Source organism: Temnothorax longispinosus, chromosome 4 (assembly GCF_030848805.1).
Source record: "Temnothorax longispinosus isolate EJ_2023e chromosome 4, Tlon_JGU_v1, whole genome shotgun sequence".
NCBI classification, from domain to species: Eukaryota; Metazoa; Arthropoda; class Insecta; order Hymenoptera; family Formicidae; genus Temnothorax; species Temnothorax longispinosus.
In genome coordinates, this window is record NC_092361.1 from 13355702 (window position 1) to 13382767 (window position 27066).

The window sequence follows — 27066 nt, forward strand, 5'->3', positions numbered from 1 at the left end:
TTGAATATTTATACACTAAGAAAAAATTATTTAGATCAAAGAAAATATTTATTTAGATTGCTGCCAATAATTTGTTTACTTAATATAATACACATATTTATTTAGAATTAGATATTTATTTAATTCTAAATAAATATGTGTATTATATTAAGTAAATATCGAGGTAAATATCCTATTGGCACAGCAATCTAAATAAAATGGATCTAAATATTTTTTTCTCAGTGTATTAAAAATATATATCAAAATAAATAAATATCGAAGTTGTGGCAAATAAATAAGAAATCTAATAGATTAGGATGCTTACCTCAGGATATCATATCATTCTCCAGCTGTTATGTGAATATTATATCAATATGCTGCAAAAGGCAGGTGGAAATGAAACGACGTTTACTATATTTGACAGTTTCTTGTTGAATCGACGATTAATACGCAAGTAATATCACAGACGCAAAAAGCGATCGACGCGACCGCCCTTCCTTGCTTTTCCGTTTACATTTGCTCCCGGAATAACAATCCGACGGAAATCCAGATATGATTAAGGCAGCTTGTTAGTAAAAATTAAATTACAGGCCCTAAATAGATATTCGCTATCTTGGTCCCATCTCGTCGATTGCTTCGAACTGTCCGTCGGTACTCGTTATTCAAAATACTATTAGATTCGAGATTTGCGTTGGACGACTAGGATTAGTGACACTCGAGTGATATTTTATCGTATACCTCTTCTCTACATCGGCTCTCGATAATGTCGACACGCGATTTACGAACGATAAATCGATTGAGAACTAAATAGGAGAAGTTTTTCCGTTTTTATTCGCTACGCGAAAAGTTGTGCTTTTTATTTGGAGCAATCGCGGATCACTATCGTGTGTCACTACCGTCCGTAACCCCTTACCACATGTATCTTTCCATGCGAAAAAATATGCGGCGTGCAGAGAGGTGTCATAAGTCACACACGTAAAACAGTGAAGAAATTTTAGAGAAAGTTTGCTTGTGCTCTACATGACACGCGCTACGCGGTAAGAAGTTAATTAACATAAAATATATTATGTTATTCGTCGGATCGTATCTCGCGGGACAATCCGACGAATTTCGTTAAATTCCAGCATAAATACGCAAGAGTATCCCATCGCGAGGATCTCGTCAACCCCTTAACAGTACGTTGCTCATTACACAAATGTAATTACTGATTTTCACGTACCACACGTTTGTCGCGGTGCAATACAGTATGTATACATATATATACTTAAAATTCTAACCGCCGGGAACGTCTACGGACCGAGAGTGGTCTGAACAGGCTTACAACGCAGATGTACATATACGTGTAAATATGAGTAAGTCAAATTAATATCGTGACTGGATCTTGCGTTTTCTCTTTCTCTCTCTCTCTCTCGTCTTCATGGAAACGTTTTTCCCAGCTCCGTTCTCTCCGCAGTAGTCATTTTCTTCATTGCCCGTTTCTATCACGATGATCATCGTTCATGGTCACGTGCCGTTTCCTCCTCCTCCTCCTCCTCCTCCTCCCGCTCTCACCCTCGGCCTAGTTGTACTTGTCGCGAGCCCTCACTGCAATCAGAGGTAAACATCAGCGAGGAAGTTCGTGGATGGTGAATCCGCAGAGATCGCACGCGGTGTTGAAATGCAATGGATGTGGCAATAGCCGCTGCCGCTGCGGCAGATACTCACTTTCCATGTAAAGGATCCCGGCGAGCAGACCGACCATGAACAGAAAACTCATGGTGCACACGAGAACGGTGAGCTGATTTCGCGCGCACCAGGACTTCCTGTAGACGGTGGCCGGTCTGCCGAGACCGTTCACGACCGTGAAGTGGGTGCTGCTGGCCACCGAGGCGGTGTCTATCTGCTTCGGCGCCGTCACCGTGGGCGGATGTATAGCGGCGAGATTCGCGAGATTCGCGGCCGTGAGTAGCAACGTTCCCGACGCGGCGCTCTGCAAACCATGTAATCACCGGAAAATTTGATTATAAAATCCGAGAAAACTCGTCTCGAACTTTCGAGAAGAGTCTTCCCACGCTTATTATTTGCCGATCGTTGTCCCCAGCGTGACCAGCGGACGTCGAATGCTACTGTCTGCAATGTGCATCGCGTCGCGTCGCGAAAAGAAATTAAACTTGAGATTCCGCGAAAATAAGGCAAGTTGGGACCTTAACCGAATTGCGATCTTTGTTTACACTATCAAGATGTTTATGAACATTTTTGTCTGTTTACGAACATTTTTGCATCTATGTTTCAATGTGTTCGTGAGCGTTGAAGTGTTCTCGGCGGCTGGAAGTGTGCGACGATGCAATCGCCGCAAAACTTCTTCAAGCACGTAAAGTAGAAAGTTGGACTTATCATTTTGATATCAGGACCGACTGGCAAATTTATCGTGCGACTTTTGTGCGTAATTTAAAATTATTCGTAGAATTTTATCATTGGCGTCCATCGGACGAGGGACTTGACGAAATAAAGCAGCTTTTCATCGGATTTACATTGGAATTTTAATTCCAGGGCTTTTAAGTTAATCGTAAAGCGAGTTTTAATTTTAATTAAAATCAGGCCAATTTCGATATTGCTGCACGAGTAGTCGTGTTTAAAGAAGCGAAATTTACGTGTGTACTGGCGGTGGATCCTTGAGACGACGTCGACCCTCTCGAGGGGGAGTTCGGATGCAAGTGATGAGCCCAGCTACCATTTTCGCTGTCCCTCTCGCTGCGCCCGACCAAGGACGGCCTTGGGATGTGCCAGGAAAGCGGGTTGGCGGCAGCTACCGCTGTTGTTGTTGCCACCGCCGCTGTCGTCTCGATCTGAAACCAACGTAAATCGATGTGAAGCTTCGATTGCATAAGCGATAATGCCATGCCGATTGCTGTTCTACTCTCTCGCCCGCGTGTCCTCCACCTGCGACCGCGTGCCGTTTATCTGTCGCCAGAAAACATTACTCTACATATAGCTACGCGAGGCACCGCATCGGTGAACGCATTAAACGCGCATTTAAACGGGGGCTTTTAGACAACGATAAAATTTAACAAGCCATGGAGATTGTTTTATTGCACGATTAAATCTGTTTATATCTGTGTATCTTGGCGCGAAAGAAAAGCCGACGTGACGTAATTTCTAGCACCAAATCGGGATTGCTACATGCACGTTACCAATTTTAATTTTACATTTTCTGTGCAAATACCTGCCTTCTCAGTTTATTATCCGGATCGTACTTATCCGATTTGACGTTTTCACACGTGCGAGTGATCATATCATTTTTACTGTTGCATCAGCAGACCGAACTGGGAAACTGTCGCGTTCGAATGTCAATGTTAAAATCTCTATAATTTCTTTGGTACTAAAAAGCTAGTGTTAGTCGATTTCAAGTTTCACATTTTGTGCAGTTGTACAATCTCGGCCGAGATATGCGATACGTGCTTACTATTAATTGATTAATTAAGCGATTAGTATATAATAATGCCACCTCCGCGCATCCATATCTTTATCGTCAGACAATGCATGATTTCACTGTGAGCGGGGTCCTCATTCAAAATCTGTCGTTCTAAATTTTTTTATCGAGCGGGCGTTTAAAGCGCGCGATATCAAAGTAGAGTGGTAGGCATCGCGAAAGCACATCATCTTCTGCTCCCACTCTTCCTTCCTGCGAGAGGAAGATTGACGAGAATTTTCGGCGTCTCCCGGGGGCGTGGAGCACCTCGACATTCCGGTTTGATCGTTGCATAACGCTCGTTGCGCTCTCGAATTCCGCGCGCCGCCGTCGCTTCGCGCGTCAAGTCTGCCGCCGTTGTTTTTGCACCGTTCTCGTCCTTCGCGCAGAGAGATGCGAAGAAATTCGTCGTCACCGTCATCGTCGTTCCTCTCTCGCTTCCTTTTTACGTGTTAATGCGCCTGGACTTTCGCACGCAGCACCCATTATACCCCGATAGATCGTACGCGCAGTTGGATGTTGGATATTTCCGCGACTTCGCGTCGAGAGGACGCGACGCGACGGGACGCGTGCCGCTGCCGATTACGCCAGTTAATTGGCTATTTTTGCACGTAAATCAAGTGCATTTCGCATCGGTGTGGCCTACCTTCGCGACCGGGCGCCGCCCAAGGACTGCGCTCGCTGCAAGAGTTTTGCACTGAACGAGTTTGCGCGTTCCTTTTCGTCTCCGACGTCGGTTTTTCAGACGCGCACTCGCGCGCTTCGTCTCGACCGGTACGGTAACTCTAATGAAACACCGTGTTTCGTACTTGCGGTTCTGCGTAATGTACATTCTCGAGCGAATAAAGAAGACTTAATTGAACCGCGCTGGGGGCCAGTAAGGCGCTAAGTCATACACAGTGGAGAGAAATCAATGTAAGACTTGTATATTTATTTACAGCGTCGATTATTATTCCCGTGAAAAAATGCTTACCTTGTCTTTAGAAATGGTACATTAAGAACGCAGTTCAAAGGCCACAAGGAAAGATATTAAATCTTCTTAATGATCTGTAGCGTTTTTTTTTTTTTTTTTTACGTGCTCGCCTATTGAATTTGCATCGCGCAGCTTAATGATATTGACTTTAATTATACACAGATTATTCCAATTTATCTCAAGTCATTGCTCGCTATATAAACGATCGTGCCAAATTAGGAGTACGATAACAAGAGGCAAATTACGATCCGATATGTGATTGATTTATTGCACCCGCGTCAAATGCACATCATTCCTCTGTAATAATGCCCATCATCATTATAATTGGAATAGTAAACTCGTCTGTTACCTATATTTAACACGCCCTTGCAGAGAAATAAAATTTTATACAAATAAATTTAGCAAATAAAAATGTCGGTGGAATAGATGTCTTCGTAATAAAGCTAGATACAAAATTGAGCAATATAAATATCTGTGTAAAATTATAAATGTCCAGCGTGTAAAAAGAATATCTATTTACAAAAGTGTCGAACAAAGCGCGATTTTATGATGAAATTATCGAAGTCATGACAGTGACAGATATAATATCTTCGCGAGTCGATGTCTCAAAAATCCTCCATCGTGCGAGAGCGAAAGATAGGAGGACGAGCGTGACTTAGTAGACAGCGCACTAGTCTATTGAGCCAAAGGTCCCGGGTTCGATTCCCGGTAGAGCTAGAAAAATTATATTCGTTCGTTCTCCTCTCGGAAGGCAATGGCAAACCACCGAGAGTATGTCTTGCCAAGAGAACTTTTCTAAAAAAATATAGCCGTTCAGAATCAGCGTTAAACTGTAGGTTGTGTATATACAATGTGTATGATCCACGTGCGCAACACATGTATATGAAGAGAAGTTATCACGCTTGGGCACGAGTAATAAGAGAACTTGGTTATCCGTCAGTTAGTAAAAAATTCTTTGTCAGACGTACGGATTAGCCAAGTTGTACTCATTCGCGGTTCAACATTTACCCCAACGGTGGTGTCGCTAGACTACGCGTTTATGGGAAGACAGTGCATATGTCAGTTATCAGGCTTTGCGGAATTTGATCTGATCTCCAGAATTTATGATGGTTGCTGTGTATCCTACAGTAGCAAAATTTGCTTGTTGAACCGCAAGTGAGTACAACTTTGCCAATCCATACGTCTGACAAAGAATTTTTTACTAACTGACGGATAACTGGGTTCTCCTATTACTCGTGCTTGAGCGTGGTGACTTCTCTTCATATACATGTGTTGCGCACGTGGATTATACACATTGTATATACACAACCTACAGTTTAACGCTGATTCTGAATGGCTATATGTAAATGACAGAATAAGAAGATGAAAAAGAGATAGGGAGAATGACATTTACGGTGAGGCGTCGTTAGGAATTTTTGTGGAACTCAATATACCGGTCAGCCTCGAAGCGCCGCACCTGTGTCATACCCATGTAACATGATACTCTGAAACGGATTTTGAACTCCGTATGTGAAGTTTGACCCTAGAAGGTGTCAAATGCAATCTTTTTTGAAAAAAGAACTGCCTGCTTTGATATATCAATACACATGTGTTATATTGAAATAAAGTAAGAAATGTCAACAGTTTTCTCAGAGAGAATTTTGAGAGTTGTATATACATTTGACATAAAAAATTATCCATATTATAAAAAAATTAATTCTGATGAGCTTTTTTTCTACTTTTGAATAATAAGAATAATGTTATGTTTATGATAAAGTCTAATGAGATATACATCTCTACGAAGTTAGCATTCACGCTTATGTCTACATTTACATCTACATTCGCCTTCATTCACATTTACATTTGCATTTATAATGTGTAATATACATATACAATTCTTGATACGTTTCAAGATTTTTCGCGATTAATAGGTTGAAATGATAAAAAGTTCCAATGGTTGATCAATCATTGCATGAATAATTTTTCGTAAAAATCTGAACAAAAAAACTTTAGTATCTTTAAAAATCTGAATTTTTTTAAGTTCTAAATCTCCATAAGTGAATTTTTTCTGAAATTTGATATTTTCTAGAGAATTCGGAATAGTGCTCCAAAAATTATATCGAAAAGTATTAGAATGTAAATTAATTCTAATTAAAAAAAAATGTTAGATTTAAATTTTATATGAGGAAAATATAAAATTTACACTTTAAGTCCTTATTTTTACGTTTCCAAATGTAATTGGTAACGTAATTGGAATTTTTTAGAAAAGGGTCAGTGTCGAAATTCCGAAAATAAGGTGCTAACACTTTCTCAGAGACATCAAGATAATATTAACTGAATTTGCGTAACGTTCGAAAAGAACAACAGTAAAACGTCCCATCTCATTGGTAGTCGAAAAGAGTAATACCGCGCGCGCAGAGAAATTTTGCTCGGAATGTCCTTGGTGTCCGTGTGATTAAGGTACGACATTAAGTTTGATACGGTGCATATGTCGGACATTATGAAAATGCACGCTCAGCTCGCGATGTCCCATTAATTGCGTCGCCAATCTTTTAAGGCGGCGCTGCTCCTCATTTCCGCCATTTCCTCGGATAATTATGCTGTCATCGTGCAAACTTGTCGTTCCAACCTTCTGGGAATGTAATAAATACGATCTTCGAGGTGAGCTTTTGTCTATTAATGCGGCAAAAGTGAATAATTATCAGTAGAGCGTTATTTGTACTATTTGGAGCAAGGCTATTCGCTGTAGAAAAAAGAATATCCGTTCTTCATCGGGCATCTGTGTGTTAAAACGGGAATGCGTGATCACAGGACAAATGTCAAATGCCATAAAACTGCTTGCGCAGTATTAAATGGCTAATAAAGATGGTTATAACGTCAATGCCGCATATGGCACCGTCGTAATCATCGTTATTGTCCACCTCTAATGTAAACGTCCTCATTAAAAAACGGCGCTCGGTGTACTTGTCATTAACGAAGATCCCTAACCATTACATCCTGTCACAGCGGAACGGTAGTGTCCGTAATGAACGTTACATTACACTTTTTTCTGTCCGCAGTTCGTGCATCTATGAATAATCCATTGACATTTTACCGTTGTGTGCACGCCGTTCCTTTTGACATCTCGTTAATGTAAGCAAAACCCCAAGCGGCCCACGAGTTTCCTTCGCGATTATATCGCGTTGCCGTTTTCCTTCCTATTATGTAAGGGCTTGTAAGAAGAAGCCGCGACAGCGCACAAGTTGAAATTCAATATCGCCATAGGGCATGTAGATTGACTTATTAATCGACGACACGTTGCACGTTCATGGGCGAAACTTCCGATATTGAAGATGCGGATCTACGTCATTCTGCACCTAAGGGTATATTTCCTCGTTATCGGTGGCCCCCGATAGTCCATTTCGCTTCCTAAGTAGCGAACGAGCGTCACCTCGCCGGATGCGTGAACGCTAATGAGCGTAAAAAGATATATGTTACAAGGTAGCGAGATAACACAAACATCGCGGTGTAACCTTGTGCATCTTGAAACGGATTACTTTACACTTGCACGTCGATTGATTCCGATCTATCGAACCGATTGGCAGACTCGCGGAAGCGACAACTTAGCCACCACGCCGAAACGCACTTCACAGCCGTAACTTTTCCTGGCATTATTAATTATACGTCGACACGTACCTATATATTTTTTTTCATTTATATGCGCGTTTCACTATACACTCGCGAGCCACCGCATCGTAAAATTAGCCACACTTTCCAATACGTGCGAAGCGAGAAATAAATTACGAAATGTCTTCGAGGGGAAAAAATATATCACGGAGGATTGATGACAAAACTTGTTTAAAACGGGATTGAGATATAGCAAATTCAGACTCATTTCTTTCCATGACGACATGTAACATCACCTTGCAATAAAAACTTCACATATAAAAATGTTCAACATTTCTCATATCCGAGTAGTATTGCATTGATCTTCTGGTGTCCTCTGCTGTCAGTAATATTTTTTTCTTCTACAATATTTGAATATTCATATAACACCTTAACATGTGCTAAGAGTGATTCACGTAGGCTTATGTATATAAACACACAATTTAGTATCAAAGATTGAATTGTTTCGGGACTAAAGGGATCAACAGTTTGATCGATATAATATATGTGTATTTCTACCAACATAGATTAACTTTAATCTTGGTTTAACTTACTTTTTATCTTTTCTTAGTTCTGAAAATTAGAAGAAGATAAACGGTATCTAAGTTAAATCGAGATTAAAGTTAATCTACGTTGATAGAAATAAAAAATAGTTAGAAAGAAGCGATTTTTTGAATAAATAATTAGAATTTTAATAAAATATGCAACACGTATATGTCTAGAGCGATAAGGCTCTAAGGAAATATTCCAGACTACATGAGATATAATAATATCATTTTTCGTGATAATATGTCAAAGTATATTTAGCACAACGTGTGTTGTACGCGGTGGAATAAATTGCCTCTTATTGTTAGAATTAAGAATTAAAGATTTTTTTTCCACTGTAGACAAGAAGTTAAGACGGTAACTCCGTGAATTAGCATATTTCATTACATATTGCACGTATATCTCGTCAAGTGCGAGTGAAAAGTTATCGACATGGTCAGTTCCGTACTTTGCAGGCTATCTTTCTTCCTCAAGCATTATTCAAGGATATATTTTAAAGCGAGTAAGACATTACGTTTTATCACGAATCTAGCACACCATTTATCTCTTGAGCTTCTATATCTTCATTAGAACGCCATCAGCTAATGATCAAAATTTCATTAGTCTGTTTGTTGTGCAGTTAAATCCGTTTGGCCTTATTTTTTGTTTATCTCATAAAGAACTATCCAAATGTTATTAGAGAACGTATTGAAAATGCATTTTCTTCTCACATTAAAAGTTAATAAACATATTACTTGGAACGGTGCCACGTAAATAACCTAACCTATAGAAAATCAGTTAGGCATAATTTAATAATTTTATAGTCCAAGAAACTCAACAGATATTTAAAGTAGCGTCATGTGGTGCCTGTAGCTTTTCAAGGTATACATGAGAAGTGCTCTTCAGCATCTCTTGCGTAATTTATCATATATTTTGCAACACCACATCACTTCGAGAATCCCGATGAGGATTTACGATCGTTGCTAAAGAAAACAAACTTGCCAATTTCTTGCGGCATTCTGTAATTCGAGATGCATCAATTGAGAGACTATCATTCGACGATACTATCGCGTTTGGTGGGATTATCATTCTCGAGTCCTTGGACATTCGAGTCCGCTTTGTAACATGTTTGTGAACTAATAAAGGCACCTGAACGCATTACGTAGATGATTATGAAACGGGCTTACGATTACGAGCTTTTGCTCCGATGTAACTATTTCGCGTGTGTCGCGCATCGATCGTTGCGTTTCACGCTTAAGAAACACGCTGAGAACGCGAGATAGTTATTGAGGTGAGAATTTCCCTCGAGGAAAAGAATCGCTTTCATTTTCCGTCACTAGCGAGAAAACCTGTGTTTAAATGCAACGAGACACGGAGACACGCGTGAAATGAGAACGGTAAGCGATAAACTTGAGTTTTCGTGCCGAGAACAAAGCCTTATTTTTGTCGACAGTCGTCGCGCATTATCAGATGGGATTACACACTCGTTGCAAAATTTAATTATATAATTGTGCGTGAAATGTTCTCTTGATTCCGTAATACTCTAGTTCTCGCGTCTCTTTCATCGCGGACTTCGCAGAGTACCTAACTGATAACTGATACGTACAATATATTACTTTTCATCCGCCCTTCGTTAATTTGTGACAGGTTTAATTAGAAACATAATGCGCCAGTATCATAATCTTTTTTCTTTCACGTACATTGAGAGATAATTTATTAATTATTCCTATTATCGTTTTTATGAAATGCTGGCATTAAGACCGATCTTATTTTCGAGGACGCGTATCACCGAAGAAACGCGAGAAATGTGATGTAAATCGATTTTGCCTATCTGTCCTTACCGCCTTCCTTTTTCTACGTATCTCGTATCTCGGATGGTCGACCCCGAGGTCAACCTGATTGCCAATTAGTAAATACCAAATCGATTTGCAAGAAAAAAAGGTCGTCGCGACACGTCAATGTATGAGGAAAGATTGAGAGATGATTCTAAATGAGAACTATGTGCCGAGTCCTTATTGGGTAATTATTCGTTATTATGAGTACCTATGCGCTGATTAAAACTGACGCGCGATGGTTTATTAATACAGAATATGATTTTTGAAGTCGTAGATTGATTTAAAATGGAAAATCGAACGGTTTTGTAATTATATCCTTAAATGATTATAGAAATTCTGTGTGTGCGTTCGCATACGATATGAGAGACAGTATAACTTGAGAAAACACGCGGTTGATTCTCTCGAAAGGCTCGAGACGTAGTTAAATGTTTAACATAAGCGATTGTTATGGGAAGATGAAAGTCGCCGTTACACGCAAACACGTGCTCTAAGTTCACATTCGACAAGCGTTCAAAGAGTAGGAAGAAAACCATTTCCTGAAACGGACAGTGCGTATTTGCGCGTTGAACGCACGCAAACCATACGGCATATGGGCCTCGAGAGTTTTCACCGTTCTGTTCCTCCTGCCATAATTCATTTTCTCGTAGCGAATGTCCAATCATAGTAATTTTATCGCTGTGACGAAGACGCGAAGACGACGTAAGGATTACACGACTTCCTGTAACGATCCGACAACAAAGCAAGTTGTATCATTTTCTAACGTTACGCACAGCGGTGTGCGTAACGAATTAATTGGATCGTAAATAAAGCCTGCGCGTGTATCTCGACAGATTATCTACAATGATATATGTGATGGTCGCGTGCGCGACCAAGTAAACAATTTAATATATCTGTATAAATATATTGTACATACATAGTAAAAAAAATTCTTTTCTATTTGCAATTACATCGAATAGTATATGTAATAATTTTCATTAACTATAATCACAAGAATCCGTAATTTATAATCCTGATTTATCCTCTAGAGATGCTTCGAGTAGTATTGTGTTATATATTTCTTCTCGTATATATAGATACTTATAATTTAATTAACCCCAGCTATCGGCATTTAGCGTAGACTAAATATCTATCGCACTTTTTTTTTCTACTCATGCTGACATACAACCGGCCGTTTATCTTCGTTAATATCCATCTAGACCTTCGGCATGGCCCGTGGCGATTTGTCAAGCCGTAAGTAGGGGCTTAGCACGCGATAGAAGTTAATTTCGCACCGTAAGTTTCCGATGCCCATAATTCACAACATCCTCGACACCTTTTACGGGTGTCCTCCGATAATTTCGCGGATTTTGCAACTTTTCGATACCCGTCCGTCCTTGATGCTCGCGAATGAGCGAGCAGGAAGAGAGCTAATCGTTTTTACGACCGCCGCTTCTTTCCTCACGTAGTTGAGCTGAGTAACGTAATGCAAATACTTTCTTATATGACGTTTACAAATCTCAACAACTTTCTTTTTTCCGTAGTCTAACCACGAGGATTCGACAGATGACACAAGCTTATGTGTACCTGGGCGAGTGATACTCAACGCCCGCCTACCTTCCTCTGCTTTCGATCACTTTCTTTCCCTGCCCAAGGGCAATCGAGAAATTTCGTCGTTTGACTGGGTAATCAGCGGTAATTTCGATAAGATAGAGTACGTTGCCGTATAACCATTTGGGTGCTGATTGGGAAATTGCGTGTCCTGAACTCGATATTTGCTATTATTGCTAGAAATTCCAGTGATTAAGCGATTCTAACAAGGTATATATCAACGCCAAGAATTGCCATCTATAAATTCGACGTCGTTACGGCCGCTTTCTTCTTTCCCACACGTAAGATTTAACGGTCACGGTTGGCGGAGAATGTCGTAAGACCGTATATATCGGTTTAATATAGTCTTCCGTGCTACGCGCGGCGAGACTGCTTATTAAAACGAGCGGCGCGGCGGTCGGTGAAGGACAATATCGGTGAACAAAATACGCGGATTTTATTAATCGTAACCGTCACGCCACGAAATGTCACTGGCATATTCCGACGGACTCGGAATTTGTGTACGGCTTAATCGTGTCGGCTTGGATCTCCCCTAGGTCATGGATTCTAAATTGATTTGCATTTACAATGTAAAGAAAAAATGCCCGACAGAATGGCGCCCTATAAATCGTAAAGATTATGTCCGACTCGCGTGCCAAAGGACGTTTAAAGCCGGCTTCATGTTGTGTTCTTTTCTTGTCCCTCATTTCTGTCCCGAATCCCGATACGAGTCTAATAGCTCAGATATTGCCGAATTCGGTCATCAATCGCTCTCGAAGTCGATCGGCCGTGTCGTAATCCATCATAGTCCTTACACAGGTAACACGTAACGTATTACACTTGGTCTCGTGAAGGCCGCTCGTAAATTAGAATGTGCAGTCAGTTGTTTATCGAAACAAAGGACGTTTTGGAAAGCTTTGGGGGAAGACCGTTTGATGTCGAAACTTGTGATTTTACGCGATCTACGCGTTCGCGAGAATTAAAAATCGATGAGACCTCACAGCTCGCGCGGACGAAGACGCTAATTCCGAAGCAAACTTTGGGTTGCAAAATGTGCACTGTATACTTTAACGTAATCGAACGTTCCTCTCTTGACAGTCTCGCTTTTTTCCATTAAGATTTCCGACGTGTAAATATCGGAATATTCCGAAGATGTGACTCAAAGGTCGGAAGAAAGTTCGGTACACATCTTCCCGATCACGCAACCTAACGAAATGTTTCCTCAAAGAATTCGACACTCCACAGACGGTGTTATATAATTGTGCTGTAAACGCGATGTAACGTTTAGCGGTTCGACGTGATAACATCACTTCGTCATCGTTTTCGGTTCTTTTCATTGAATATGTACCGCCTTGACATGCTCCACTGTGGCTATCGAAATCGGTTCCCGAAATCGTGTCGAGTGACAGCCGGTATGCAACTTGGACGGACTATATATGTTATAAATAAAAGCTTTTAAAGCCTTGTGATACACAAAGTAGTTTGTATTATGTAAGTCATTACATAAGTGATATACAAATGGTAGACGCACACAGTTACAGATAAAGCAGATTGAAGTGATCAGGTCGAGGGCTTTTACTTTGAAAAGTGATTTTTTTATGTATGTTATCCATCAAAGCTGTCACATGTTAGTATTTTTATTACACAAGTGGCGAAAACAGTTAATTGAAATCGTGAACTTAATTCACAAAAGCCAATTATCGTCACACGTAAATTCGATTAAATAAACAAAGCAGTATTGCATTATTATATTATATTATTAAAATTAATATATATTATTAAAAAGTTTAAGTTGCATGCTGCATCTCATAAACAAGAAAGTATTATTAATCGATTTCTGTTTTATTTAAACTTTCCTGCTGTGATTATATTGTTTGCAGTGATCAACATTAGTAGAAAAATTATTTTTTACCAATATTTTTGCTTGAAAAGATATCGTTAATAATATTGATTTGATCCAATTTATTTTTTAGTTTGATGAGATCTTTCTTTAAATTCTCTAAATCAATTCTCCAAATGTTCTGATTCTCCAAATGACGAAATTTCTGGGGCTTCCCGCGTTTTCTGTGACAATTAAAAAGAGAAATATGAAGTGAGTCGCTTAGGTGTTAATTTGTGTTTTGCCGCGTACGGATAAAAAATTATTTGTCCTACCGAAAGATCCTGTTCTCAAGCGAACTCGCGTCCAAAATGAATTGCAACCAGGTCTTACATAAATCCAATTTGTAACCTGCCGTGTAGCGATTTTTTTCCCCTGTCACGCGGAGGCGCGCAATTATACTTCATTGTGCGCGGATAATCCGATCGACGGCGGAAGGGAAGATTCGCGTTAATAATAAAATTGCGTCTCAAACGGAGAATTCAAATAGTGAATAGTTTCTCTTTTATCCTCGCAGTCGGATGTTAATGTCATGGAACTTCCCTAATCGACATATTGCAATCAGTCAAATAATTCTGTTGATGGGGTTCGACCGCGAGGCGAATCATCGTGCGCTAAATATGAACGTGTGGAAAGTAAAATTGTCGGATCATCGTATCAATCACGTTTCGCATAAAGCTAAGAGAATCTGTAATTCGCGAGAATTTCCTAAAGGGATTCATGAACTTTTAAAAGTATGACTAGCAAGCGAAATTATTTCATATATGTACTTTAAAATTCAAATATCCAATTTTTTCTACAAGAAACATCGAGTTTTTACATTAAAAGCAGATATAATATAATAGTCTTATTTATAAAAGAATATATTTAACACTGTATCTGATTTTTTAAATGTCTAAACACATTCATAATTTTATTTTTTTATTGTTCATAAAATTGAGCACTTTTACTATATGAACATTTAATATTTTTTATATTATCGTTGACTCGTCGCTTGAGGTTAGCGAACTGATCACTCGTTAATGAGCTCGATAATGACAATAATGATTTAAGATTTAATTATGGCAATCTTTTAATGAATAATTTCCATACGGCAGCTGAAACTTTATCATTCAGTAAAATTATTCGTAATTCTTGCCGGTTCGACGTTCGCGCTTGAAGGTTGTTTTCAACACGTAAACGCCAAGGAAGCGATCGTTTCTGACACGCCGCTGCAGTTTGCATGCTAAACAAGGTGATAGGTTAATACGTTGCTAATTTCGTACACATGGCTAATTTGTACCGTGAATTCACTTGTGCACCGTAACGAATATTGTATTTTCGTTCGTTCGTTTGTTCGTTCGTTCGTTCTATATAGACACGAATGACGCGTAAGGTATTTTTCGTCGTGAGCCTTTCTTTTTCCTCTCACCGTCATCTCACAATGACGTTAAGTACCAAAGTTAACGTTCGCCTTTGAGCACTTCGCAGCCACTTTTGCGCTTTCGAGGCGTGCCATGAGGCAAAAAAGAGCGAGATTATACCTTGCATGACTAGTCGGTCGGCAAACGACACTCGTTTTACGCATGCATTCCTTCCGTCCGTACCTCTTGACGGTCTGAGACACGTATAATAAAATCAAGCAAATAGTTAACATTTTCTACTCATTTATTATAAATAATATATTTATAGCACATCCTAGAAAAAGAGATCAGATTCTGATAAGAGTGTGACCGAATTTTTCATTCCTTAGGGAGTCATTGCGCTGTCATGTAAATGATTGATATCGCGACCTTCGAATTCATTTGGCAATCATCCTTTATCTTTTTTCGATCGACATTATTGCGAGATACAATCGCAAAATAGGCGTAGGCGTTAACATTCAATCATTATTTAGCTGTCATTTTAGGCGTTTTGTTTACTCATCGGTCTTGCCATTTAAAAATATTTAGCTCGATGCTTGCGCAAATTATACATGCACAGTACGATGCAGAAAACGGACGAAGTAATAAATCACTCTGCAGTTACTTTTCGTTCTGCAGCAGAAGTTAAAACGTGGGACGGGATGGTCAGGCGAGGCATAAATTGAGATTTAAAAAAAAATATCGGACAAAGTGTCGGGGGAATTAAAATTTATGACAATTGGGTGTATTATTGGAACGTCAAAATTCTTATTTCTTCGCGCATAAAGCATCACTCGAAAAATTCTTGTAATAAAATCTAGATGAATATCTTTAAAAGCGTAGGGCTCGGAATACGCTGTAAAGTTTTCGTTAGTCATTAAAATTTTCTTCGGTCGTAAATTAAAATCTCCCCAGGAATTTACGTCGGACAAAAGCGAGGTTCGTCGCGATAAGCGTTTTACGGTGCTTACGCCTCACGTGCGCCTCACCTGTACGCGTAATCACGCGAGTGAAGTCGTAAACATTAAAATTACGAGAATTATGGAACTTACTCGTAAGATGATTAATGACTCGCAGGTGTCTGCTCACCGCCTTGTTGAAATCTCTTGTTCAACCCGCGGCAAGTTTAAATACGTAGATTGTTCTCTTGCGAACAGCACTCGCATCCGCGCTTTATTTCTTTGATCTTAACGTCGAATCGTTACGAAGACTAATGTACGGACGCTCGTAAATTGCGAACGAGACTCAGAATTAGATCGACAAGGAAAATATCCGGCGCGCGGCGTTTTGCGGAAGAAGGCGATAATTAGGAGAATTTTATTCATTATCAAACCGGAATTAGAATTTTCTAGGAAACGTATGTCGTTTTGCATTTTTATGATACGCATACGCGATGAGGCTGATATATATCCTGTCGATTGCTCCGAGCGTGAAAGTTTAAAGTATCGGTAGGATATAAGTGAAACTGAATCTTTTACCATGAATAAATCAATGACTCGTGTGTTTTCGCGGCTGTTGCGCGGACTTCGGTAAAAGTCGCGTCATTATGCACGCGACGTTATTCTAATTAGCCGTCGCTATTAATACTAAGGCAAAGCCTGGCGTCGCAAACGTAAACGAACGAGCGAGTCGGATCGTTTTCCAGTTACGGAGCACCGCGCACCGCGGTCTGTCGAACATAAAACGAACTCGAAGGAAAATGATACCGCCGTACACTTGAACGGCTCTGCAAAAACCGGAATAATCAAACATACATATAGGGTATCCTGAAAACTGTGATTTTTTAATGATAGATTCTTATCATCTTTCGCGAGTAGATTTTCTTTTCTTAAACGAGAGAGACGTCGAGCGATACTTCCGTATCGGAGAAATTGTGTAATTATGCGTGACGCGCGCTATTGTTGAGCTACATCTTCCTTTAAACGCCAGGTAAAGTTGACGTTTTCTATCTCAGGGTGCGCAGGAATTCTCAGGGATAACAATTACTACACAGTTAACATAGAATATATTAACGTAGCTCGCGAGTGTTCGGGAAGATTTTTTTTTTATCTAACGCAGAATACTTTTCACAATTACTCTCGACACGCATATTATCTGGGAACAATACTGCCCTTCGTTTCCCAACTGGTAGCGAGGTTATAGAACTCCGTCTTCGCGTTACATAAAACTTGAACGGCTATCAAGCTTATTAAGTATTCGCGGTGAGCGGTATTACAGTGTTGTAGCTTGTACACGTTGCCCGTGAACCTAATGCATTCGACGCCTTTTACCGGAATGCCTCGATTATTAAGACCGCGTCGCCCGTTAAGGCTCGCCATACGCGCTCGTGCGTTGAACTTGTTCCTCACACCGTATAGTTCGTGTACATGACCGTAGTTCTGAGTAACATATATCTTTCGAGCGTCAACGGCTTGCCGTCATAAATCATCCAGCGAAGTCCGTGACTAAAATAGATCTAATGCATGACATGTACGCGCGTACGACACTTCTCGAATCTCTACTAGACGGAAGTTCGTTGCCGATGAATAGAATCGAGATTAGCTGCGTTGCGCGTCTCATTGACCATTTTACGATGGAAAGAAGCCATCGATAAACACAGGTATAATTAATAGCGTAGATATATTCTCGCTCTTTTAGAGCCGTGCAAGAGCTATTTGGTTGTAAATGCGCGCGACCTATTAGCTCATCAGTTCGGTCTGATCGTTTCACTGGATCGCGACGCGATTCGTGATTACGCTCGCGGTTCCCTTTGTTCCGCGACGCGTTTTCCCGCCGAACCAAGAGACAACCGTTCATCGCGCAACCGTGAAAGTGCCTCCGGGGTCTTGCGAGGCACGTTGATCTCCGATGTGGAGATCGAAACGTGGATGAGCAGCAGCCACCTGAGTGGCGGAAGGAACGGTGAAATAGAAAGCCGGCGAGCCGATAAAAAGCGGCGGGGGGACATGTGTGTGATTTCCGTGATGCTGCGACTTCTATTCCACATTCCCCCTCCGCCACGCTGAGGATTACCGACGAGGTAAGACGTTACTACATCGAGGACTGGATTATCGAGTAGCAGCTGTCGCGCAACACACTTACGTCTCTAACGATATCCTCGCCGCTGTTGGAAGCCTCCTCCACGTTGATACGAATAGCCGACATGCTACGAGGCGTCGATCCCTCGCGAAGCCACCCTGATAGGATACTCTCTTCTAGATTGTTGTCGAAAGTCGATGATGCTTCCTGGATCCTCATCAGTATTATCCGGGAGTCGTTCAACTCGTCAAAAACGCGCGTCCTCAACCAGATCACCACTCCTCGTCGTGTCGCGGCTGGTGATCTCCCTTATACTAATCCACGGATTCCACAAGAAACCCACTGTCGGTCACCCTCGAATAACGAATCGATTTCTCGCGCGAGTGCTCCGTGCGTGACGTATCGACGTCTATAATTTGAGATCTTCGTCTTCTCCTCGATACTTGGGGAGGAAGAGATCGCTACGAAGCGCTTGTATCCCAGGGAACGTGTTTTCGAAGACAGAGCCGAAATCGGAGCTCGCCGTCCTTTCTCTTCCTTCGGAGCAGGACAATGCCTCGTCGTCTCGTCAACTTGAATTTCCCTTTGGATGTGCACAAGCGCGTAAAATCGCTTTCGATCCCTTCGCGAAAATCTCGCACGGAATCACCATCGAGGGATGACCGGTAGTGCGCTGGTCACTGTTACATATATGTATGTGTATGTATGTGTGTGACGCGCGCGTCTCGCGTCCGTTAAGAGGAGTACCGCACGCCGATTATCGTGATCGTCTCTCTCGCACGCGTGCGACTAGAGCCGCCGCCGTATCTGGCCTTTGGACTGGCTGGCACCAGTCTACCAGATCGGTTTTATACCTTCGGTATCTCCCACTCTCGTGGACGTGCGAGCGCGCTCGTGCTCGCTCGCTCGCTTGCTTGCTCGCACCGCGCGGCACGTCGTCGTCGTCGGTCCTGCACACGGGCAGTTCCACCACGGCCGAGAGGATCGATCTTTTTTTTTCTTCCTTCCCAGACGCACGTATGTGGTCCGGCGGCAGGGACCATGCGTCGCGCCTTGTCCATGCCAGGGGACACTATCCGTGGGTGGTTCTAGGCGCAAGGACGAACGGGAGGTCGAGGGAAGGGTCCACCACCGTGCCCTAAGTCCGGTTGACGTATGCCGGACCGGATCGCGATCGATTTCGTTTTTCCCTGTCTCGCGGATACAGGAAATGCGGTGAGCGCAGACACCGAGGCGCGTTATCTCTTAACGACCGCGTAACGAGGTCTAGGAAGTGTGGGCTTGCTCTTATCTCGCGGATTCCGTATGTAACCGCGGCACGTTTCGACGCGCGAATTTTATTCTCGAATGCAGACGCGGGGAAAGGGGCGTATCCTCATTTTTATCTCGACTTTCGACAATGGTTTTAATATTGTGGATAGGTTGGCATACGTTCGCTATGTCATTCTTTGGCAATGTAAGACAGTTGTTTTCTCTACTGTGCAGATTGCTTCAAATGATGAATGACGACAAGTAACTTTTCACGAATTATGATAATATAAATGCTCAATGATCGCTCGTTTCATTAATTCAATCGAGATTTTATTAATAAATGTAATAAGGAAATTTTAATTAATGTCGATACAATCGCTTTTAGAGCAGATATGAGATTGTTGATGAAAAATTTCGTTGGTGAAATATTAAATGGCCTTACATTATCGTTAAATTAAACGTTAACTCTTGCTGTCATTAAATATCTGTCTCGTACTTTAACGTGCAACGAAATATCTGCTCTTTTTATTCTTGTATTTTGTACTTCGTAATTCACACCGTCCTTCGGGTGTGTTTGTCGGTCGTAAGCAAGACCAATGACCGGAAGGGAGTTCCGACTTATCGCATGTTTTTCGATTTACCTAATTTTTATGCCGATCCGCGTAATCTGGACCTCGTCTTTCATTGACTCGCACATTGCTCGTCGTCGGACCGTCGCCACACACGAACGCGTAATTTTCTACGAGAATATCGCATGACAGCGATATTGATATAACTAATAGCGTTTTTCACTGGCAGAGCTGGTACGCATTCGGTGCACATTGAAGCCGTCGTACACAAACCAACGTGTATATATATATATATATATATATATATATATATATATATATATATATAAAGTGTATGTTTAATATAAAGGGGTTAAATCATGAAATCCTCAATATTCTTTATTGCACTATTTGGTAAAATATGTACTGGGTATTTTATCAGTCGAAATATTTGCATTTTACTTTAAATATTAGAGATTAAATCAGTGTACAACGGCTTTAATGTGCACTGAGTGCGCACCAGTTCTGCCAGTGAAAAACGCTATAAAAAGAGAGAAGAGAAACATTCCATTCCTTCTCCAAGCTCCATCCTCAATACAAATTCGCGTAAGTAACGGATGCGATGAGAGAAGTAAGCTACTCGACGATTTAGTTCTCTCTATTCATGAATGCGGCACATTTGAAGAAAGTGCACCTGACGCGACGGCATCTCCGCACTATCGTGTTACATCTGTGCCGTCGGGAACAATCGCGCGCTCCATTTTATGCAACGTCAAAGGCGCGCCGAGGCGTGTGAATCGCGCGTTTTCTTTTGTCCGATCATACCGGATAAAATGAAAAACACCGACCGTGACTACCGTTGACCGAGTATTACAGAAATGTTGTAACAGATACTCGACGATCGCGTGGGAGGCTCGTACACCCATATAGCCAGTTTGCGGCAATCGCGTCGCGATTAATTTCTCATTATGACAGAATTAACTTGCAAAATCTGCATCACGATAAAGATGACGAGATTCATCTCGCGAAATACCAAGTTTTCCGAAAGATCTCGGTCGGCGGTACTCAATCGGTTGAGTATAAGGCCATAAATAGAAATTACACGATGTGGGCTTACATCTGACAGCGGTACGTGACTTCCGAATCATCGTCACCTGACGAAAGTCAGCGTAACCGCGACGAAACGGCGGTCCTTACGCAATGCTTTATCCGGATTACCAGCAGCAATCGTCTCGTAACCTTGAATTCCGCTGACCAAAGGTAGCATCATCGGCATTCAGTTGATCCAGCGTAAAAATACCATACTCCGATCGATTCTGGGAAGCTCCCTGACGTGTCTCAACCTCGATCGGACCGACACTGACTCATGCGTTCGCTCGCGAGGTTCGCGAGGACAAGACGCGCGTTAATGCATATCTCACAAATTAGACCTAATCACTACGTTCGGCTTTCCGCGCAAATTAAATATTCCGCTCAGGAGTTTCGCGCGCGCATACGTAGGCGCTCTATTTCAGGCAAGGACTTAACGCACGAGGCTTCCTTCTCAGACCGTTTCCTTCCTACCCCGACTCCTTTCCTCACGTCGCGTCGTTCAGTTCGCGGTCCGCGGGAGAAATCTACGAGGTCGTGATCTCGCGGAACGATCTCGATCGTCGGGGAGTCAAGTGCACCGTCCCTTCTCGGCCGACCTCCGGTCGCTCGGTCGCCCCAAGGCGAAAAGTTACGTGGCTTTTATAGCCCGATCTCTCGTGAGTTGGCATCACGGACATCTCGCAAAAGTTGCTGTTTAAACATCGGCGCGTGCCTCCGCCGTCATCGTCAATATCGGTAATTTATTAGATCACGTCCGACCTTTATACATCGTCAATTAATTTTTGATCTTATATATTATATATTTGTGTCAAAAGGAAAAAATTGACTTTAATTGGTCTGAAGATTATATGTAGGTATATGAAAGGAAGTGCAACAAAGCAGGGATATTTACACTGTACACTTACGATTATGCTCGCCATACAATTAGTCATTTCTACAGTTGTCTGCTACCCATTTTCTTAAGTATATACCAGAGGACAAAGTCTTTGCGTGCGAGTCGATTAAAGTTATTAGCCGTGTTTCGCAAGCGGACATTAATCGTCGGCATCGTCGCCGACAAGTCCTGAGAGATCGTCGTTGGTTATGCTCGTCGTCGGGGGAAAAAACGAGTACATCCTCACGTGCAATTTGTACGGTTTCCATTAATGGCGATTGCGCCGCGATTGAAATTTAAATGTGACTGCGAGTTACCGCGCGCGCAACGCACCTACGCTACCTCATCGCGCGATTTAACGACTCGCGCTCGTGTCTATCACGATTGATTGCGTGCCGGAGAATTCCTCTTAACCCTTTATCGCGCGAGATTTTTTTTCTTAGCGAAAAGTACTTTATAGACCGGACTTCTCCGATGCCTTTTATTCCACCCGAGTCGCGGCGTAATCAACGCCATCGTATTCCGCAATTATGTATTACCATATTTATAGCTCTGACTGAAAGCGTTGATCATTCCTAACACATTGTGATAACTTAAACTATGCAGTTAATTTTTAAAATACATTATTAGTAATGGTACCTTGAATCAGTGTCTCTGATCGATATATTTCTTTTTTTCTCCTTTTCTTTTCGATTATCCATGAAACGTTGGAAATATTTAAAAAAATGTACTCTATTCAAGACTCTTTCTTACGTAGTTCACTATGTGACACGACATGTTTATTTAAATTTTAAAATTTTGTTGACAAAAGTGGACACACGTCTCTGAAATTTTTTCTGCTTCCGGCTCGGTTTTGTCTCACGAATCTATCAGGTGCTTTCGATGAGGCAAGGTCACTTTTTCGACAGCTTCCTGATCCATGTCGCGCACCGCTGCCGGGAGAAATGTGCGTGCGTACGTGGCCCCGCATGTACGCGCTAAAAACACTGTACGTTCAATGATATATCGATCTTTTTCGATCGCGAGCAAGGTCAAAAGGGATTGGTTTTACCTCGCTCTTCCTCCTCTACGTTACATACGTCGCGCTACCCGCTTCGCCGTCTTCGTTCCGTCTCATGTCGTTTCTCTTCTCGCGTAGCGTATTTCGTCGTATCGCCCACTCTGCGTCGATATGCGAACCTTCGCTTCGAGAAATTAATTGCGCGCCCGTCTACCTGTCCCTGCTGCGCACCACCTCCCCGTGCCTCTTCTCGACTTGCTCAACAGTCCAGACGGGTCGATCGTTGGATGCTACGACGCTCAATGCACGTACGCGTATCTCTCATGACGATGAATGCGTGACTGCGGGACCGGGCCACTTGTCGTGTGAGATACGTTTGCGCGAGGATTTTCCGGGATGGGCTCAGCAAAAAGGTTCGCTCGAGAGTAAATACGAAGTGTCGGTTAACGATAGAAAGCTTAAAAATTCCTTTTATTTCCTAACTTGACCGACAAACGTTCTACCTCGACTTAATCCTACACCCTGATATTTGTTCACGTCTGCCAGCTTGATTCCTCGATAAATTCGACGGTGAACTCTATGGCTTATGCAGATTATGTAAATTCTATTTGCTCATTCGATGGAGTTGCGTGCATGACAAAGTGCGTGCGACAATGATGCGCATGAATATTTAATCATCGATGATCGAAATGAATATTCTGCCGTCTGCGAGAACGTCGCGTCGGTCGCATAGGTAGACTATTCTCATAATCGCGGAAGCGTTAACAATTGTATAGTTGTAGTTTCATACGAATGATTGACTTGGTAAACATAGCCAATGGCTATGTGTCAACTACAAAGTGTCTTGTTAAGACGGAGAAACGCGATCTAGTTAACATTGCTGACCGTAATCATGCGTCTCCGTTAACTTGTCCGCGCAATTGCTAAACTTGCCGTACATGCTAATTGCCGTCCCTAATTACATTTTTGCCGGCGGAGCAGACGGTATATGTCATGATGATGCATGTAACGCGACGCGTGACTGTATGCTGCGCAAGAATTCACGCCACCGGTACCGCCATTATACGATGCCGAACTTTCCCCTATGGTTCGTGCTGAAGACAGTAGATGACGAAACGATCATGGGCGGGTTTCAAGCTAACGCCGCTTGAATCATTCGTAAAGTGTGAAATCTCCGCGACATTTAGACGCCCGCCGCCTTCGGTGATCGGTCACCTAGCCTGGCGCGAACGATTGCCGAGGAATAAAGAAAAAAAACTCAGTGACCTTTAATCTGAAATAAACTATAGAATATAAAGGGCTTCGAACCTATTTATGTGAATAATTGCTATGATATTGAGCCTGTTGCATTTGAAGTGCGCTATTAAAAGATTCTAGTAACAATGTGTAGCAGGCTTGTTATTTAATGCATGCGTATAGCATTGCATACACAAGACGTTTTTGTACAATGTCACTGGAATCACATCATTCACTTTAAACAGGCTTTAATACTAGGTTACGTGTTGGGCATGAGTTGTTATTATGTCGTATATCGTGAAAGAATCCCGGCTCGACTTCCTGATTAGCATGCCGACACGATGGTGCCGGCACAATCGAATATGTCTTCGTAGTAAACTATACTAAGATTAAAAGCGTCGGACACCTATACCGTAAGGTAAGGTAATTAATTCCGAAATGTACTCGCGCGTATCCGTATTTGGACGTACTTGTCTGGGAATCAAATCGGTGGGATCGCTAATAGATCCGCATGTCCGTACGAAAGCCAAAAATCGAGGTTTACGACACCTGCGATTAACGGTGAGCCGAAGTGAACGCGAGTTCAGACATTCTTACAATCACGGAATGTAGAACCCTTCATCAACTTCGTGGAGGTTCGTGAATAGTGTTCCGTGTGAGAGAAGCCGGGACAGAAACAGGGGTCTGCGCACGAACCCGGACACGGTTCCCTCGCTCTCGCGCGCATTACGTTATTGCCACGTTGCTCCCGATTCGATCTCCCAATCCGTTTATCTCATCGGCGCAGAACGGTATATCCGTGCCCGTGAACGCGCGAGACATGCGATACGATATATTTGCTGCTGGTTTCTTGTTGAAATCGCGAACGTTTTTGCACGATAAACTCGAGCGATTGGATTCGATATTGGGTCTGTTTTCTATATTGCTGAACTGGCTGCACTAGTTTAGAGGTTTAGAGTTTATCTTTTTCCTTCCAATGTGGAGTAAAGAAGATAAACTCTGAACTAGTGCAGCCAGTTCAGCAATAGAAAACAGATCCATTGAATGATTATACAAATAGATCGCGTGTTAAATCATTGCTGTTATTAAATATTTAACACTAGAACTATCAAAATGTCAACGGGTCAAAATGACTCGTTTAACATGTTTAAATAATAATTTATTGCTCATTTTTAAAACATCTTAATTTCTGAAATTTTATTTGATTTTTATTGAAATTACATAGATGATTATTTTTATTAATTTGTTTTCTCTTTTCTCTTTTTCTCTTTTTCTTTCTTTTTTTGTAAGATTACTTCGATAATAAAAATAAATATAGAGTAATCTCTGGTAGTTTTAGTATTATAGAATATTTCCTTTTTTTAAATATTGGATTTTTATGATATCGGTCTTTTTCTAAAAGCATAAATTGCTATAATTAAATAAATTATTAAATAAATAAATTAAATCAAATATTATATTATTGAAGATCTAACTATTTCACACGGAGATGCAACAAAGAAAGTTATCGCGACGTGCAGGAAACGTATCAGTATCTAGAGAGAAGAGACTTTCCCGAAAGTAAACATACGTAACAACCAATTAACAGAGCCCCGTGATAATTGGTATCCGCCTGTGCAAGCCTCCTACTGTATTTGCGGAATTGAAATTCTATTGCTGACTTGTGTGTTTTATTCTCTCGTGTGTTTGATCTTTACGCGCGCGCGAAGTAAGCACTTTAGATGCGAACAAATATTTCAGGATACATGATGGATATCACCGGTGCGATGTCGACAAATTAGAAACGGTATAAAAGAAGAATAGACAAATAGCACAACATTGATTAAACTGCACATATGCGAGACTTTTCATTAAAGCCCCGTACTGTCACAATTAGCACCACAGCATAGCGAACACTTTTGATTGATATTACGTTAGATTAATCCATAGTAATTCCGATAAGGAAAATATACGTTCGGGCCACCTGGTTGATTGATTATGTCATACGCGTAGGCACACGCGAAGAAACAGGAAACATTTGCGATTATTTATGTGCAGTGGAGAAAATGCGCGGTGATTTCGTACTTGCGATAATACTCCACAATTTAGACGTCGATTCGCCGTAGACAATTTATAATCTCCACGCTCTGGCTACCGTATTCTATTCTATTAATTATCGATATTAACGCATGTTCAACGATCTCGATTAATTGTTTGTTCTCGATATGTGATGCAACTGGGAATAGTTATGATTAATCTGTTTAAACTTTCGCGAGTTTGTGTCGAAGTATTGTATCCGCCACGAACTGTTATAATTTTCTCGTGCAATTTGATCGGCGCGCAAAATCCTATTCTCGAATGCACCGCGTACACGTGCAACCCACATCCGGGCCATGAATCAAAATCCACGTAACGATTTTCCCAACTCTTGTTCGCATTATCTTGCTTAATAGTTTTAGGAATACTTAACCGATATCGCGCTCGAATTTACGGCTTGAATTTTCTACATCGCTTTCACACCTAAGCGTCATGGAGAAAATACACGGTTTTTGCTGTACATGGATATTGTCATTTAATCGGAGAGAAAAATCCATCGGGACGAGTAGATATTGGCGATTCATCGAGAAATCATTCATTCGTGCTGTGCTCATTACTTGCTCATCGAAAAATTATACGTCTTAAATATTACGCGAGATCCTGGAATTTATTCGCGACTCTAAGCAAGTTCCGACATCTGTTCCGGCGTTTAAAATTCTCGTTACGTCACTGCTAAGTAAAATTCATAGCTACATAAAGACGTCGCAGTATCCCGCATTATGTAATTACGTCATAATTTTATGAATACATTATGTTCATA

At 41.5% G+C, this 27066-nt stretch overlaps 2 protein-coding genes across 2 annotated transcripts in view; one reads left to right on the plus strand and one right to left on the minus strand.

The window, feature by feature from the left end:
- The window catches only part of Nudc (nuclear distribution C, dynein complex regulator), an 80598-nt gene that overhangs the window by 2471 nt on the left and 51061 nt on the right, over nt 1-27066 (plus strand). The gene's annotated exons all lie outside the window — the stretch shown is intronic.
- LOC139811134 (uncharacterized) lies at nt 387-19061 on the minus strand. Its single transcript, XM_071775229.1, has 4 exons — nt 18293-19061; nt 2610-2804; nt 1684-1948; nt 387-1563 (listed from the first exon to the last, which is right to left on the minus strand). Exons 1-4 carry the CDS (start codon nt 18446-18448, stop codon nt 1538-1540), a joined length of 642 nt encoding a protein of 213 aa, XP_071631330.1. The 5' UTR covers nt 18449-19061; the 3' UTR covers nt 387-1537.